Below are 18,559 nucleotides of genomic sequence, written 5' to 3'. Positions count from 1 at the left end.
GAATATATATCTAGAAGTGTGCCCGATTACGCACATGTGTTTTCTTAAATAATTTCCCCCAGGGATCAATAAAGTATTCTGATTCTGATTCTGATTCTGATTTCTTGCAGATGACCAAAGCCACAGCTCCACGGTGTTGGAAGAATTATTCAGGTCCTGTAAATAATTATGCCAGTAAATAACTAATATTAGTATTTTTTTGTTGAAGAAAAATTGCCATTTTACTCCTAAATATTTTATTATATAACTACATTGCTGGTGCTGTTTTTAAAATACATAGTAATCATTTGTTTGATACTTTGTTTTGATCTTGGGAGAAACATAAACGAATCCCACTAAAGTAAGGTGTGTCATGTGAATCTACACATTGCTACAACGTTATCATCGATGTATTCTTTGTAACAAAGTTATTAATTATAATGTCACAATTTCTCCTCTTAGTGGCCCTTTACGGAAATGACGTAATGTTATTATTCCAGGAAGGGGGCACGGGGAAAGCACTGAACTGCGTCAACAATTGTTTCTGTGATACGTTGGGATTTCAGCTGCTGCCCAACATGACAACTAGGTATGTTCATGGTTTATTTGATAATTTAGATGAAGTATACGACTCTTGGTATTTCAATCTGATCTGCGTTTGTTTTTAGAGGTTTTCTCGCGACACATCGTCGCGAGCTGTTTACGTTAGCTTTAACCTTGTCCCCAATAGCACTGCTCTCTCCGCTGTTTTGTCGTGTTTAATCTAACGCCATGTATTAAGAGAGTTAAAATGGATATTCTACCGAGTGGTTAGCGTTTTTTTAGTTTAGTTCCATTGTTTTGTGGTTATTAGTCTCCTAAGAAGTATGTTGCTAGCATTAGCCAGTTAGCTGTATAGCTAACTTAGCCAGATGTGGTCAATGTTTTCAAGTTAGGCCTCGCCACGGATTCAGCCATTTCCATTTGCGATTTTTTTTAAATTTGATGTTATACTTAGGGTTGATAACTTTTTCGATTGATGTGGATTATGGCTGTGTTGGCTGAATTTCCGATCATCGACTGGGGAAATGTTTTGAGTCAAAGGCCTAATTACGTCGAAGAAAAATATTTTGGCTAAGGCCCAAATGGAAAATCCCTCCCCCTTCTTACTCACGTGGCCGGGTTTTTTATGTTGTTTAACTTGGTGGTAGTAGGCCAATAAGCTTTGTTTTTCTCTAGTTTTTCTTATGAGTTGGCACTGTGTCACCTCGCGTGCTAGGATATATCGTCATTAAGAGGCACAATTTAAAATTCAGTGGTAACCCCTCGCGTATTAAAAGAGTAGATCGCGTATGAATTGAAAGAATGTATTCAGTATCTAAAATGTGGCTAAGTATAAATTACAACGGAGCCATGCTTCATCCAGGCTTATAAAGTAGATTCCCTGTTACTTTACACTTACAAGAAGAATACCCGATCTCCCGGATTGTTTGCAATAAAAAAACCCAACAAGTGTTTTTGTTTGTTTGTTTGTATTAGATCGTTTATTACAAACTGTATTAATTTGAAAAATTACTTTCGTGTGCAGGTAAAGTGATCAGAGGTATATACAAAGTACAAATTAAAAGACTGCTGGGTAATGTGTTTTCTAGCTTTGGAGAGCTTTCTTTGCTTTGCTTTCAAGAAAATAAATGTTTAACTAAATCTCAAGGATACTATCATATTCTAATAGGCTTTTGTATGCCTGTCTTTGTTATCAGAGTAACTTTGTTTCAGCTTTCAATATTTACTCTACTGTGTCAGGGCTTTTTCTTGAGATTAACATCCTGAGATCAACTGAAATGTATAATCAGCTCAGGACACACTCCAAGGGCTTTAAAGCTGACCCTAAACCGTGTGTATAGTTATGGGTTGGTTTCTAGGGGTGCAACGATACACAAAATTCACGGTTCGGTTCGATACTTTGGTGTCACGGTTCGATATTTTTTCGATACAAAAAAAATGTTCATGCCTTTTTAATTTGTCATTTATTAAAATTATAAATATATATTTTAACTCAAAAGTACAGTTTTTAAATTTAATGTTGCTGAAACAACAAAGTAATAAAAATAAATAAATATGTCTGATTGAGGAATCACTCATCTTTGGAAAAGAGAGTTTATTACAGAGAAATGGCTCTTTCCAAAATAAAAGCTATACTATACGCTTCTTCTGGGGCATACTCTCAGCAGCATATTAAACATATCAGGTCCCCATAAGGAGAATCATGTGCTAACGGCTGTCTAAATGACTCTGGTAAAGTTTGTAGCATGCGTGCTTGTTGTTTTTGTCTGCTTCCACTTGTCTTTGTACTAGGATGCTGTCGGAGTAAATGTGCAGTCATATTCGTTGTGTTCCCACTAGTGCTGTCAGCGTTAATCTCGTTGAAATGACGTTAAAGCCACAACACGGCAAATCTCTGTTAACGAGCTACCGCGGATCGCCCTGTGCGTGGGGCTGGACGGCCAAACACATTAATGAGCTAACTGCGGTAACACACTAGTTCCCACTAATGTAATTGAGCATTGCGTGGCACATCCAACATACTGTTTTACTTTAGTCCATTACGCGCTTACCTTCAGGGTCATACGTCACATGAAAACCAAAATAGTTCCAAACGCCAGATCTGAATTAGGGTGGGGGGTAGAGCTGGGCGATAGAACGAAAACGATATGTATCGCGATATAACTTTTTCTCGATAGAAAAATTAAACTATCGCGATAGACCTCGCCGCTCTTGTCCTCTTAAAAAAAAAAAAAAAAAAAAAAAAAAGAGCCAATCCAAATTAAGTAGCGCAGAGCCGAACCAATCACAGCCGCAGCGTCACGTCACGTGACTTGTTACGTACAGCACAAGTGCCAAGCCGCACATGTGTATTTGTTTGGAAAGCAGCCAGCCACCGTACTGCCCGGGTAATGGAGGAAATGAGTGTGCCGACTAGAGAAATCAACTGAGCGTGACCGAAGGTTACCGAAGAGAAAACAGATGATGGTTCCAATGCCGGAGAGATTGTCGAACGGAAGAGCCATAGAAGTTCCGTAGTGTGAAGGTATTTCGGCTATTTCAAGTCTGACAAAAAACAGAGTAGCGTGCACTGTAAATTGTGCCGAAAGCAAGTCTGGAAATACAATAAACTGGTGCATGCGCTACGTCCACACGTACCCGGGTATATTTGAAAACGCAGATTTTTCTATGCGTTTGCACCTTTTGTCCACACGTAAACGGCGTTTTTGGTCACTGAAAACGAAGATTTTTAAAAACTCAGTTTTTGCATTTACGTGTGGACTAGAAAAACGGAGAAAACGCAGCGTCAAAGGTGTGCGCATTTTTTGACGTCACACTGTGCGCCACGTTATTGTTTCGGTGAAATGAATTTCTACAATACTGTTACTGTCAATTCTACTCTCTGCAGTGTTTAAATGCTTACATATACACACAGTTACTGTCCCTCCACACATACGACTCGGTTCTGCTTCTGTGCCCCAGCTTTGTTTACTTTTTCCCACCGAGGCTTCTAGACTTCTGATTGGCCAACATTTCTGCACGGTTAGGAATCTAGCGCCACCTGCTGCTTTGGCATGTTCATAGCAGCGTTTTCCTTCATTTCTCCCTTTATGTGTGGACGGGATTATTTTTTAAAACGAAAACGGAAAATCTCCGTTTTCAAAAATACCCGTGTACGTGTGGACGTAGCCTCAGTCTCTGACTGGAAGCGCTAATTCGTCATTCGGCTTTTGTCAGACTAAAGTAACTGTTAAAACTGTTTGAAAAGCTAAGCTATACAACAAGGAGAGATTGAGAATTTCCTTTTAGTTCTCAGTTTATTTGATATTGACAAAAGTTAGTCAGTTTTGTCTGTTCTTCTGTAAAACAAACTAAGATTTATTTTTAGAATTAATATTTTGTTTCTAAGGGGAATTGACAATTTAGTCTGTTTTGTTTGTTCTATTTTGAAACTTAAACGCTTTAGCGGCTGCCTTTTGTGTAGTTTGCAATATTTGCCTTTATTTATCTGAAAAAGTCTCATGTTCCTTAAGTACATCTACCCTGTTGAACTTATTATGGGAAATAAATATTTAAATGAAAACAAGCTGCTGATTATTTCACATTTTACTTGTGAGCAACGGCACATTTAAATCTTACAAATATAGTTATTTAGCTTATATCGTGATAGTTGGGGGCAGGGATAGCTCAGTAGGTAGAGTGGTGGCCCCATGATTGGAAGGTCGGGGGTTCAACTCCACTGAACGGCTACCCTGAGGTACCCCTGAGCAAGGTACCGTCCCTACACACTGCTCCCCGGGCGTTGCACTGGTGGCTGCCCACTGCTTCACTGGGTGAATGGGTTAAATGCAGAGGAACTATTTCCCTATGGGGACTAACACGCACACTTTACACTTTACACTGATTACTTTACACTGATAGATATCGTTATCGCCTGAAATGAAAAAAACATATCGTGATATGAAAAAATCTTATATCGCCCAGCTCTAGTGGGGGGTTCAATTTGCCATGTTGTAAGGAGAGCTTAACTTCTGTCTCGCTAGCTTGCCCTGCGCTCAGTGAATCTGCATTCGACTACTCCGCCTAGGCTGCACTGTCGAGCGCAGATCCACTGAGCGCTCAACACAGACAGCATCGTCAGAAGAAAAGTTGATAAAATAAATTAAAAATTTTGTATTGTTTGATACATATGCGTACCGAACCAAAAGCACTGTATGAACGGTTCAATATCGATACGAGTATCATTGCACCCCTAGTGGTTTCCTGTTGTAATTCTTTTTCATTTTTTTCCTGACATGTTCTGGAACTAAAATGTCACGACTTGAATAAAATTTGGTTGTCATGAACCGTGGCTGAGTTTACTGCTGGCAAATTACAAGCTTGCCAGCCATTTAAATCAAATTCTTAATGACAGTGTTGAAGTTATTCTTTTTTTTTTGACTTAACACTTTCACAAGGACTTCCCAATGCTTTGATTTCATGGAGGTTTGAAAATAGGAATCCATACCGCTTACCAAAATGAAATGGGACTTGAAGTTCAAGATAGATTTGTCCATCCACTTGCTAACATATCTTAAGGGCTCATTGAGAAATGTCTGCAGATAATAAGGATTGTATTTGCTGTGTCAAACTAACTCTAGCTTGCCTGAAAGCTAAACTGGTTAAAAACCACCATTTACGTTGGAATACTTTTTATATTAATGTAAACTAAACAGTTCATTGAATAAATATTTAGGGGTAGTAGTGTCTGAGGAGGTAGAACAGGTCATCTACTAATCAGGGGTTTAGTTGGTCGATGTCTGACTGCTGTAGTCTGCAAGTATTTGGACAAAACCCCGGGTTATTCCTAATATGTTTAATGGAGTGTGAATGTGTGTGAATATTAGACAGTATGCTCAAGTAGAGTGGAAAAGCGCTATATAAAAAAAACAGTCTATTTATCATAAATTACATTCTATGGCCAAAATTTAGGAATCGAATGATTAAACCTTCATTGAAGTTGACTAGTTTGTCTTTTCACTACTCCAGTCATTTGTTGTACTTGTTTCTGTGGGCATTTCATATATATTTGATTGCTTTTGTCTTCCTTTGTAGCCACTGCTGAGTGGATTTTATGGCACTGCTCCTGGATAGGACATTGTTAAGCAACAACATGGACACGTCAAATTTTGCCCACGTCATCTTCCAGAATGTGGGGAAGAGCTACCTGCCCCATGCTGCGTTGGAGTGTCACTATACCCTGACACAGTTCATCAAACCGCATCCAAAGGACTGGGTTGGCATTTTCAAGGTGAATGAGCGGAATAATAAAGCACGATATATAATTATGATCAATGAGGACTATGAATCCATGATGGTACTAACAGAAGTAGTCCAATGTGTATTTTCATAACTAGACCACTAGAGCACTTTATGTGTGATATAATGGAAAGTAAAAATACTGTCTGATAATTTAATTTGTATTATGAACAGCCTGCAGTTTACATCTAGACTGTCTGTTGTATAAACTATTTTATCTATGGAATAAAAGAGAGATTTCAAGTTTATCCACTTGAAACTTGACAGAGGAAGTGGAGCATTTTAACCTCCACCATGTGCTTGGGTGTCCCATATGGGCCTTGTTATAGAAGTGCATTAAATCCAACCCAGTAGCTTTACATTAGCCTCATCTGCATTGAATCGTGACTTTAGGCTTATTATTAAGACCAGCATGCTTTTTATCTACTGAAGTTGAGATGGAAGCTAAGATTAAATACATCACATTAACGAACCCAGCCTTATGGCTCTTTCTCTCTCAATCTGCTTGTGCTGATTTTGTTAGTTGTCTTCTGAATTAAACAATGGCTAAATAATGAGTTAAAGCTAAATCCACAGCCAAATTAGTTGTAACAGTGTATTTCCTCAGATGTTATAGCTGAAGCATATACGAAGAGACAGAACTGATAAATTATACTTTAACAGTGCCACAGGTGCACACAGTTGCATGTAAAGTTTTAAAACATGTGTTAACAGTGGCTTCCTTTCCTAATAGAAGTATTAAAACCCCCAAATTCTCTTGAAATAATTTGCAAATATAACTGCTTATCTTGTAGTTAAAAAGTATGTTACCTTTCTTTTACAATTTGGACAGGTTATAATGTAACAATATTGTAATGCTGACTACAGTGTCACTCATTAATAGGTAATTGCAGGATTGTTATATAGGATTCAACTAGACTGTCTGTGACTCATAAACTCACAGATCGTTTACTCGCATTGAGACTGCAAAACGTGTGTTACTTTAGTGGAAAGGAAAAGATGACCGAAGATAAAAACTTCAGTGTTTTTTATATATATATACACACACACACACACACACACACACACACACACATATATATATATATATATATATATATATATATATATATATATATATATATATATATATATATATATATATATGTGTGTGTGTATATATATATATATATGTGTGTGTGTATATATATATATATATGTGTGTGTGTATGTATATATATATATGTATGTGTGTGTGTATGTATATATATATATGTATGTGTGTGTGTGTGTGTATGTATATATATATATATATATATATATATATATATATATATATATATATATATATATATATATATATATATGTATATGTATATGTATATGTATATATATATATATATATATATATATATATATATATATGTATATGTATATGTATATATATATATATATATATATATATATATATATATATATATATATATGTATATATATATATATATGTATATGTATATATATATATATATGTGTGTGTGTGTGTGTGTGTGTGTGTATATATGTGTGTATATGTTATTTGCAGCATGCACTCATTCTAATGTCATGCTATAGTTCAAGTAATACAGCCCAAGAAATAGGTTCAATTGTTAATTTCTTTGCAATATTGATTCAAGCTCCTAAGTTTACTGTCCTTGTTATGTCAACTATTGATGTGTGCACTTTGCTTTACATGTGATATTATTGTGGGTATATGCAGAGACACTTTCCCTAACCTCACTGATAAATTAGGTCATGCCTTCATATTGAAGTTGGATCGTGTATTATCTGGAGGCTGTTTACATACCAAATTGGGTACTGCATTGTGATACCTCATCACATTGTGTTTAGCCTGAAGGTAGGCACCAACTGGCAGCATAAATCTTAAAACTACAAATTTCTTGAGCTTCCAAACAATAGAGCGTCAGCAGAAAAGGCTGAGTGCAGGATTTTAAATTGTATAAATCATTGACACTGTTGACAGACGTAATGCTTGGTGCCAAAGCGCTATCATTTACCTATCCAGGCAAATGATAGAGCTTTACACACATTCGCGTGAGCTCCAAAGAGTAGTTATAGCTGCTTTTGGCACAGGCTCGTTCTTCCTTTCAATGTTCCCACTAAATAACTCGGTAACCTGGCTTATTTAAGATTCAGGATTCAAGATTTTTTTATTCGTCACATGCATAGTTATACAAGTATTATATTTATATATTATACAAGGCTTATGATTTATTAAGAGGAAATAGAAAAGCACAGCAACCTTCAAACTAGTTTGGTCAAATTAATACTAATCATATTAATAATTAGATAAAGTAATTAAGGTCTTGATGGTAAATGGATTAAGGAAATGTTTGTTTTAGTATGGGTCCCTGTCAGTTTGATGTTGTTGTTCCATAACTGCAAGTATGGAGCTGGTGCTAGCTGTTTTCGGCTTTATGAAGGAATGTTGAGGCAGGTTGTCAGCATTGGCCCAGGAGAAAGCTAACCCAACGTTATAATTAACCTGTCTGACCACAACCTGTCTGTGTGATTCATGAATAACTCTTGAATTTATATAGGCTAATTGGCAGATAGATGTTACAGTACTTCCTGGGGGAATACTGTCACTCACTTCTGTCAGCATTCTTGCTGAAGTGCTGATGAAAAATCGTGTTAAAGCTGAAGAGCATGTTGCATAGGTAGACGTTCAGACTTCTTTTAGGTTTTGGAAAGTTTACTCTTACAGTGTTATCTGTGTTTTTGTCTTAGTCACTGATCTGAAACCAGTGTTTTGGTGTTGTTATGGTAGCCTTACACTTTCTCTGCCTTTTGTCTAATATCTATGAGGAAAAACAGGAATTTACAACATTGCAAAGTCCTCTGTTGTAATTTCCCTACAGAGGTTTCACCCACCACCACCACCTCTGCAGCTCTAATGAGTGGACTGGTGAGGGCTAGCCTTCAGTAATGACACTCACTAACTAGGTGCATGTTTTAATTGCTTCCTGTTTTTTACTGCTGGAGGCTGGAACTGCACTGGGGGTTTTGGAGCACCAGGGCCTTCTATCTCTGGCTCTGATGAACACTCACAGTATTGTGGCTGCAGGCTGTTTGCACACAGGTGAGAAAATAAACTGCCCAGACGTTGCAAAAAGGCTTCCTACATGCAGCTTTCTAGAAACACAGTGTATCTGCAGTGCAATTTGCTTGTATGATTTTTCTTTTCGTTGCCTTTTTTTAAGAGCAGAGTTTTGAAAGTCACACCACAACTTAACCAACTTAGGTGTAATGGTGTAATGGGGTTTAACTGGGCTTGTTGTAGATGCATGCTTGCGCCTGGGAGTGCACACCAAAAACCAGCAAGCTCAATGTGACACTGATTTTGTTTGACAGTTTTATGGCACCAGTCTGAAGTTATGGATGTATTTTCTGCACTTCCCCCTCATCAGTCATCAGTTAACAACACATAAAATACGTATAAATAAATTTTGGTTTTCATTTTCAAGTTGCCTATGTATAAAATTTTCACCTATTTCCACTTTCCTGTTTGAAGTGAGTTGTAGCTACATTTCCACAGCTAGGCTTTTTCATGATAAGGGCCAGACCACATGCACATGGTTAGCAGGAGTGGTTTCCAGATGATAACTTTTGTAAATGAAAAAATATTACAGTAGGCATGTCCTTACACTATCATCCGAAGATAGATTTAAAGCCCTGTGATTACTGCAATAAACTAGTTTGAGATATTTTGGAAGTGACAGCGTGCGGATTTGGGAAAGTTCCCCTGTTAATCCATCCATTGCTATTATGCTGCACTGATGTGGTGAGGGTGTCTTGTTGAATGAATTCCCCACAATGTCTCACAGGTTGGTTGGAGCACAGCGAGGGACTATTACACATTCTTGTGGTCGCCTCTCCCTGAGAACTATGTGGAAGGCACTGCAGTGAACAGAACAGTGGTCTTTCAGGGTAAGAGCATACATACTTTTCAGTAACTTTGACACCTTTTAATAACTGAATATCATGTGGGTTGGTGAGTGAATTGTTAAGTGTGCAGTTGTGGACAGGATGGATAGAGGAGAAACTTTTCCCAGACATCTCCATTCTGGTGTTAATGACATTTGAGTTAATGTTCTGTTTTTGTCTTTTATACCACCCTTCATAAACCGGCACAATTAAAGTGATTTGCCAGACCAGGACTTAACACTTACGTAGTATTTGTGCTCTTTTTGTGCCTTTTTTTTTCTCTCAGTTTATTGTAACTTTGGGTTAAGTGTTCAGGTTAAGATTCGCTAATAACTGAGATATGTTTAGACTTGTGGAGGAATATGATTCGTGTTGCTCTGTTGTCTAACATTGAGCTCACTGACTGAGTGATTTACTTCCCCCAGGGTACTATGTTCCCAATGATGATGGCGAGTTCTACCAGTTTTGTTATGTGACCCACAAAGGGGAGATCCGAGGGGCCAGCACACCATTTCAGTTCCGTGCCAGCAGCCCCACAGAGGATGAGCTGCTGACTGTGGAAGATGAATGCAACTCTGACATCCTGGTGGTCACCACGAAAGCTGGCATTCTCGAGGTACAATTTGCCTGAGCAGCAGCGCTCAGTACACATCGATTTTCATTGGGTTTTATTTTGCTTCAATATCAATTTCTAGCGTGCACAGTTGAAAATTATGATTTCAGTCGTATGTTACCAGTAAATTAAGCTTTTAAAAATACTGAAAAGTGTTTTTGTTTTTTTCTTGGCAGCAAAAGGTGGAAGAAGTGCAACGGGAGAAAGATGAGTTGCTTAAAAACATGGCCCTCCTGCAGCAGGAAAAGGAGGAACTGGAGGCTGAGAAAGAGAGCCTGCAGAAGGCGTGTGAGCAAGAGAAGGAGAACTGTGCTCAGCTGAGAAGAGAGAACCAAGTAAGCTGAGAAATGCAGTATTTGTAGCAGTTTTAAAACTTGTAAATAACACAAAATGCCTTTTTCAGGCCATGCTATATATTTTAATAGTCATTAAAATAAGCAGCACATGTGGAAATCAGTGATTTATAGTATTAATGCACTGGCTCTTGCATGGACCTTTTTACATTTGGCCCAGCAGTCTCTTAGCACCCCCTAGTGAAGGGGTCCTAACATGCAGATGTATCCAAACACATGATGTACTGAAAAAATAAATCACACACTGATGGATATGGATGTCTGTATTATCAAAGTTGTAATTCTGCTTTTTATAGTATAACATTAGGTCTTAAAAGCATTGTCAGTCATAATTCACTTTGCCATTTTCTGCCATAAATCTGCTGGTTTTAAAACGGCTTTCAGATGAAAACATGATTACAGATTTTGTGGCTGTTAATTTTATGACTAGACTTTTATATGATTTTTTTATGGTGTGTGAATATAAAGATTCCAAAATTCTGCCTATAAACAAATTGTAAAATATTCATTTCATTTTTTCTTGAACATTTAAAACTCTCTATCAAGCCATCACGTTCATTTTGAATTAGACTTGTATTTCAAAGACAATAAAATTTTAATGTTTTGCACACATTTTTCCTCAAGCTTTGAGTCAGAGATGGAAAGTTGTATGTTAGGAAGTTAGGTACTGCAAGAAGTGTTGTATTTTTTTATGAATTATGAGGCTTTCTTTTTATTTCAGCTGAACTTTACTTCTGTCTTATGTCTCACAGGAAGTGCAGCATTCTTCCCAGGCCCTGCTGGAAGAGAAAGAGGAGGTAAAGAGGAGACTGGATGAGGCCACAGCCAGAATCATACAGTTGGAGGAAGATCTGATTGGAGTGACACAGAAAAGCATTCAAAAGGAAACAGAGCTAGACAGGTGAATTCTCAGTAAAAGGATTGTGGCAGATTCACTAGATTTTCTAGATTTGTTTGTTTAGATGTACAGAGAGTTATTAATGCGAACATATGCACTATTTAGTTATATATTGTTTTTGTTTCTGTTTCTCCAGTCTTAAGGACAGACTTAAGAAACTTACAGCAGAGAAGGAGGTTCTTGAATCTCATCTTAAGAATGAAAAAGATGAGAAGGAACTCTACAAGGTAATGCTCTATTTTTGTTGATATCAATACTAAATCCTCAAACTTACCAATATGATCTTTAAATAAAGATTCAATGTTTTGTTTTTTAGGCACACGATTGCACGGTATTTTATTGTAAACGGTACATGCCTTGTTCCGTTTTCTGGCGCAATTGGTGTTTCTGTGTCTTTGTTGTGGTATGTACTGCACAGGAACTGGGAGTGCCACATACTGTTGTGCTCCCACAGAAAACCTCTACCTAATTTAACTTGCACCATCACACTGCGTCTGTTTCAAAAGGACGACTTTATGGGCCTATCTCAATCTCTGTTTTGTAATTGAGGTCATGCAACATTTATTTTAATATGGTCTTTGATTGTGATCGGTGTTGTATAAATGAGGTAAAAAACCCCACTCTGTTTGTGTTTTATAACTTCTCGTGTGTGTGTGCGTGTGCGTGTGCGTGTGTGTGCGTGTGCGCGCGCGCCAGATTCACCTGAAAAACCGGGAGCTGGAGAACACTAAGTTGAGTGCGGAGCTGCAGATGTTGAAGTCTGTGGACGTAAACAAGGAAAACGCCATTGCCCAGTTTAAAGAGGAGGTGGGGCGCCTCCAGGCTTGCCTCACTGAGAAGGACAAACAGTACAAAGAGATCCTGGCCAAAGTTTCCACCTTGGTAAGAAAAAAAAAAGATTTTTGTTTTGAGGTCAGAAGTAGATAATAAACCGTATTTAATATAATTCATTATTATATCATATGAAATTTAAAGATTTCCAGTAGAAAGAATAGGAAGAGGAGAACTGAGATGTAATAACTGATCTTTAAAGAGAAATGAGAGTCAGTCGCCTTAAACGTGTTTACTTCTTGCAGGGAGATGTGAAAGCCCTGAAGGAGCAGCTGCGGCAGAAGGAAGAACAGCTCCAGGCTAACCAGCAGCAGTCCTCTTTGCTGGCTGCCGAGCTGAGAGACGCCTCCAGTGCACGCGATCGTACAATGTCTGAACTGTACCGCATTAAACTTGAGGCTGACAACCTCCGCCAAGCCAAGGCTGAAACTCAGGCCCAGTGCGTCCGCCTGGAATGCCTGGTGGAGCAGATGAAGGCAGAGGCCACGCAGGAAGCAGTAAGAGTGAAACTCAAATAGCCAGACAGCCTTTCGTGTTTAAAAGAGCTTCATTTGAAGTTAAGCGTATTTAATATCATGGTAAACAGGCAGATCAAGAACAAGGATTAATGTCTGGTAACATCTAAAATAACACATTAAATAATAAATATGCAAAAGTTCAACATTTTTCAAAATTATACATCAACTTTCATCAAAAGTTGATGTAAGAGGGTGAAGACTTTGTGTCATATATTTAGATCACAATAGCGTTTAATATTTTGTCACCATAAAGAAATAAAAGATAATAAATCATATCGTATATAATTGTCCAGTTGTGTATAGGTATGCTGTTTGGTTGAGCACTGTGTGAGAAAGTTAACGATATGAAAATAATGGAAACAGAAAACGTTTCTCCCACACAGTTTTTTTGTTTGTTTTGTTTTGGGTTTTTTTAAACTGCTTCTGCATTTGAAAGATGTTGTAATTCTTCTCATACTTGCTGTTTTTATTGACCACCAGTCTCATGCTAAAGAATCACTTCAATATAAACAGTGATAGTGATTATAGTTAATGACTCACAGGAAGTTATATCGCTGCACTGTCACAGTGGACCTTGCAGTTGGCCGGAGTTCTGATCTGTTCTGCTGTAATGTTTTACATCAACAGGCCAAAGCAGAGGACGAAGCTGCTGCAGACCCAGCTGTTGTAGCAGAGCTGCAGAGAGAGGTGGAGGATCTAAAGTTGCGGCTGCACATGGCTGCAGAACACTACAAGGAAAAATATAAGGAATGTCAGCGACTGCAAAAACAAGTGCTGAAACTCTCTGAACAGCAAGGGGTAGGTCCCCACGGATACCAGCCAACATACTGTATTCATGTCCCAACAAGTGAAAGAACAGAATTTCCATTTGTATCTTTGTAACACTACGCCTGCCTCACTTGTACTAGTTAATGCCTTCAGTCATTTTGCCAGTCTTGACTGGAAAGAAGTGCAAGCTGAAAATGAAAATTAACACATCAGACAAATTCATTTTCATTATCATTCAGTCTGACTGTATAAAAGAAAGTTTATTTTAATTTCACTGTAGATACATCAAAAATGGAAACTGGAAAATTCAATCTTGGTATAATTGTTCCCAGTTTTTATCTTTTGTTATTTTGGATTTTTACAAATTCTTATAAGTAAAAGTAGCTCAAGCCTGTGTTAATCCTTTCATTCATTCATTCATATATATATATATATATATATATATATATATATATATATATAAACACACAACACAATATTTTATACAGATAAGATGTATTTTCATCTATAAATGTCATTGTAAAATACATTGTAAATATGTTTGTGAATTGGTTTTTTTTCTGCATTTGTTGTTGTTATTATGTCTTCACTACATTTTTCTCGTCTTTAGGAGCTGAAGAGAAGCTCTGCCCAAGAAATGATGGCAGTTCTTCCATCGGGGAGTCCAGACACTTCTGTGCCAGGTACCCAAGTCAAATTATGAAGTGAAAAATTATCTTTAGAAAACAGGAGTTGTGTAGTTCCTTAGACAGTTATCTTCTATTTCTCATTAGCTTTATTTTGAACTCTTGGTTTCTCTAAATTATGTTCCTTAGCAGTTTGGTGATACGTATGTAAATTTTTTATTTTGCAGAGGGTTTTTTTTTTTTTTTTTGTTGAAGAATAATAAACTAATAAAAACATAACTCTATAGGAAGTCCAGGTTCTGCTGATCCAATGTTGGAAGCCATCATCCAGGAGAAGCTCAAAGGCATCAGCAGAGAGGCGTCGGACAGGAACGACAAATACAGAAAATGCAAGCAGATGCTGATGGTAAGAAACTTTTTTTTGTTTATTTTGTTGCTGTATTTTGTCCCAAAATAAGATGTTCAAACGTGTGAGAGACTTTTGTAGTTCAATGGTATGAATAAAAGAAACATTGCACGCTGAAGTACGTGGAAAAATCTCAGCTGGTGCAGACCAATCTTTTATTTACTTTGACTGTTTATAGGTCCTGCACCTTTGATACCTTGTGAGCAGTGTTTTTGTCATTTATTTTTCTCCTCTGTGTATATTGTGGTGTGATGAAAACTGAATCATGTGTTGCCCTTTAGGAGGAGAAGGAGCGTAGCTGCATGTTTGCTGATGAGCTGGCCAAGATGGAAGTGAAATTTAAAGAGCAACTGAAGACCAACGAGAACCTGAAGCTGCAGCTGGCAGCAGAGGAAGATCGTTATAAGGTTAGTGTAGGCAGAGTGCAGACACTTAGCACAGCCCAAGCTGTCAGCTGCCAGTGATGCTCTCCTTCAAAGCAGACCTGATTTGGACTCTTCTGTGTTTTTACCGCTGTGTATGGCTGGTATAGCTCAAGGATCTAGCCTTTGATGCTATCTCTCCCCTTGAACACAGTTTCTCTGACAGTGTTGTTTATGAGCGGGACGATCTGTAAGACGACATTTTACTGCTGTTTATGTCAGGCTCTGGAGACAAGCAAGTCTTGGCTCACAGGACTCATCTCTGGTTGCTTGGCTAATGCTGTGCTTGGCTCAGGTCAGGCGGATATTTGCTTAGTGTCTCACAGGGATTCAAGCAGGTTGTTTTGCTCTGAGCAGTATTGTGCATAAATCAGTCCTCAGCAAAGAGAAGCCTTTTATGGCTGTGATCAATTAACGTCACGCACTATGGTCTGACTGTATTTCACTTACACATTTTTTAATCAGCAGCACATCAAGAGTTTAAGTATATAAAGTGTTTTTTCATTCTTCTGCTTTTGTGCCCTTTACTTTCTACAGAGCCAGGTAGCTGAGAAGGGACGGGAGCTAAAGGAGCTTAAGGACACACTTGTGGTTGTTATGAAGGAGAAGGAAAAACTGGAGGGGGTTAGTGACAGCTTTCATTTTCTCTTTTATAGACTCCTTCCATTTTAAAAATTGCCTGAAATGTGCCATTCCCCTGCCATTTTCCCCTCTCCCAATCTGGTCTGTGTTTAATATGCCTCTAATTGTAGATGCAGAGTAAATGACTTCTTATTTTCCATTCCATTACTTTAGGCCACAGCAAGGTCCTCACTGACCTAAAATGTTGCTTTGAGGTAATGCTGCTAAAGTTAAGAGGAGGAGAATGACCCAATTTGAGGTTTAGACTGTAAATTAACTTGGCGTCTCTTACTGACATAAAAACACAGAATCCTGTTCCCTTTGAAAGTGAGAAAATTCTTTTTAATGAAGGTGTTAATTAAACTGCTTTTGTGAGCACAACAAAAAGCCCCCTCCCCCCAAAAAAAGTCACAGCTCTGTGTTGGGATGGTGCGGCTTTGCCTTTTTAGCTGGAGAGCCACACTGAGATAGAATCAGATATGTGGCCGCGATGCCCTAAAGGTTAGAAAAGCAGCTTCTCTGTCTGGAAGGCTGCGGGTTTCATGACGAGACCAGCAGGATAGAATCTGAGTGGAACAAGTGAAAAAGCAGTGCGTTAGGCTCCAGTGGAGCTGCTCCATGGTCAGCAGCAGGTTAGTGTGTGGTTGTACTGGGCTGTGAATGCAATCAGTTTTTTTTCTGGAAATTAAGATTATATCTTAAAGACATGTTAAAACAAAGTGTTCTCACTATATGCACATGATGGGACTGAATTTTGTCAGTGGTTTTTGCTGTTGTGAAGAAATTGTTTCAATTCCCCTTTTGCGTCAGGAGCTCCAGAAGGGCAGCAGCAGGAAGGGAGATCAGGGGACCAGTGAGAAAACCAGTCTGGAGAACCTCCAGTCCAGTGTGCCTTTATTCCTGCAGTACCCTGTCCCGTATGCACAGGATACCCCTACCCCTCTGTTGGTTTCTCAGAGCCCCAGCAAGCTGCATTTTGGGAACCCTTACTCCATCTCGGACTCAAAAGGTTTGTTTTCTTTTCAGAAGTCTTCACTAAACATTGCAGAGATGAGTGACTTTTTATTTACAGTAGCCGTGTCTCTGAAAATCCTCCTGCAGATGATGCGGATGAGTTCTCAGATGACCAGCCACTTAGGCTGCCCCCTGTAGGCCCGCCATCCTGGGACAGCAATGTGGTGTGTATCCAGCCTACCCGCAACCACAGCCGGCCAGAAGGCCATGAGGAGTCAGAGGAAAAGCAAAACAATAATGTAATATTCTCTCTCCCATGTGCAGTATGCAGTACTTCTAATTTGTATCATGTGCGTTTGATTATTTTAATGCCATTTTGCGTCTCCCCCTGTCTCTGCTGCTCTCTCAGGGTAATACCAGCGAACAGCCCACAGTAACTGAAACTCACAGCACATTTGTGAATGATGGACAAAATGCCTTCTGCTTTGATCCCAGGTAACACACCTTGATAATAACCAAACTCTCCAAGTGTGTTAAACTTGTGTATTGACGTGTGTAAAAACGTCTGCAGCACCCCCCCCCCCCCCCCCCCCCCATTAGATGAAGCGCAGGCCACCCACGTTGCATCAGACGGATGCTCTTTATTAGCCGTGCTCCTGTTTTGCCCACGTCTTTGCTTGACTGCTTATTAACGTGAGCTTTCTCTCCCCTCTTTCTCTTCTGCCATCCACTTCCCACGCGCAGCATGGACATGAAACGATGTCCCCTCTGTGAGGTCATCTTCCCACCCAACTATGACCAGAGTAAGTTTGAGGAGCACGTGGAGAGCCACTGGAAAATCTGCCCCATGTGCAGCGAGCAGTTCCCGCTGGACTGCGACCAGAAAGTGTTTGAGAATCACGTGCTTACTCACTTCGACAGCCACCCGCTAAACTTCGACTAGATAAACAGAAAATCAGCACATCCAGTCTGCTTACTTCCTGTCAACCACTCACAACACTTTTCTTTTTTTTTCCTCTTTTTTTTTTTTGCATGTAATGGTGTGAAGATCCTCTCTTTAGGACTATACTGAATTTTGCTTTTTTTCTTTTTTTTTTACTTCACCTTAGAGAAATACTTGGAGCTGATTTAACATTTAAAAATGAAAATGATTCAGTGACATGGCAGGGCTACCAAATTTGTTTTCACACCATTTTCTTTCTTTTAAGGTGGAAGGTTTCATTTAATTTGGATTTTAAGGATACTTTTGGGGGATAAGACTGTTGTACGCATATATACGGACTTTAAATGGACAGATCTTTTAGTCCACACGATGTAATGAATCAGGGAAAGAGATAAGTGTTTACCAAACTTACATTTCAAACATGCAGCCAAATCTGCCCCCTTACACTGTACACGTCATTTAGTCAGTCTTTACAGACAGCAACCTTGGTGCACTATATGCAGTCAGGGAGAACTCTTCAGTGATTATATCCATACATGATTATACAGTATATGCTCAGATCATCTATTTTAGAATAATTAAAGCCAACAATATTGTGACAGCCTTGATAATTTATGTACGACTTTTAGGTTTCCTTTTCTTTGGGTTTGAATTATTTAATTGTGTCTGAATCTTTAAGAACTTTCATATCATCAGCTAATCGCTGCATGCCGAGCTTCTGTTGACCTTCCTTTTGTTCTTTTCTTTTACAGTAATAACTTATTTCATTCATAGAAATGTTTCATTAGTTTAGTGAGTTCCATGTATCTAAAATGAATTAATAAAATCTGTCTAAAACTGAATT

At 38.5% G+C, this 18,559-nt stretch overlaps 1 protein-coding gene across 1 annotated transcript; it reads left to right on the top strand.

Annotated features, from left to right (window-relative positions):
• Positions 1-464: 464 nt before the first annotated feature.
• tax1bp1b (Tax1 (human T-cell leukemia virus type I) binding protein 1b) lies at positions 465-18,557 on the top strand. Its single transcript, XM_080895974.1, has 18 exons — positions 465-568; positions 5,596-5,791; positions 9,663-9,765; positions 10,188-10,378; positions 10,552-10,710; positions 11,481-11,629; positions 11,763-11,853; positions 12,323-12,508; positions 12,703-12,954; positions 13,603-13,773; positions 14,354-14,426; positions 14,657-14,775; positions 15,057-15,182; positions 15,735-15,821; positions 16,629-16,827; positions 16,920-17,071; positions 17,182-17,267; positions 17,517-18,557. Exons 2-18 carry the CDS (start codon positions 5,615-5,617, stop codon positions 17,713-17,715), a joined length of 2,520 nt encoding a protein of 839 aa, XP_080752100.1. The 5' UTR covers positions 465-568; positions 5,596-5,614; the 3' UTR covers positions 17,716-18,557.
• The last annotated feature ends 2 nt before the right edge of the window (positions 18,558-18,559 follow it).

The sequence above is a fragment of the Rhamphochromis sp. 'chilingali' genome, assembly GCF_963969265.1.
Source record: "Rhamphochromis sp. 'chilingali' genome assembly, chromosome: 11".
In the NCBI taxonomy this organism is placed as follows: domain Eukaryota; kingdom Metazoa; phylum Chordata; class Actinopteri; order Cichliformes; family Cichlidae; genus Rhamphochromis; species Rhamphochromis sp. 'chilingali'.
The sequence above is the reverse complement of the archived record's forward strand: the minus strand, read 5'-3'. Positions and strand labels throughout refer to the sequence as shown.

Coding starts and splice junctions, on each gene's coding strand:
- tax1bp1b (XM_080895974.1), top strand. CDS start 5,615: ATGGCACTGCTCCTGGATAGGACATTGTTAAGCAACAACATGGACACG. Junction 11,630..11,762: donor AAGGAAACAGAGCTAGACAG/GTGAATTCTCAG, acceptor CTGTTTCTCCAG/TCTTAAGGACAGACTTAAGA. Junction 14,776..15,056: donor AATGCAAGCAGATGCTGATG/GTAAGAAACTTT, acceptor GTTGCCCTTTAG/GAGGAGAAGGAGCGTAGCTG.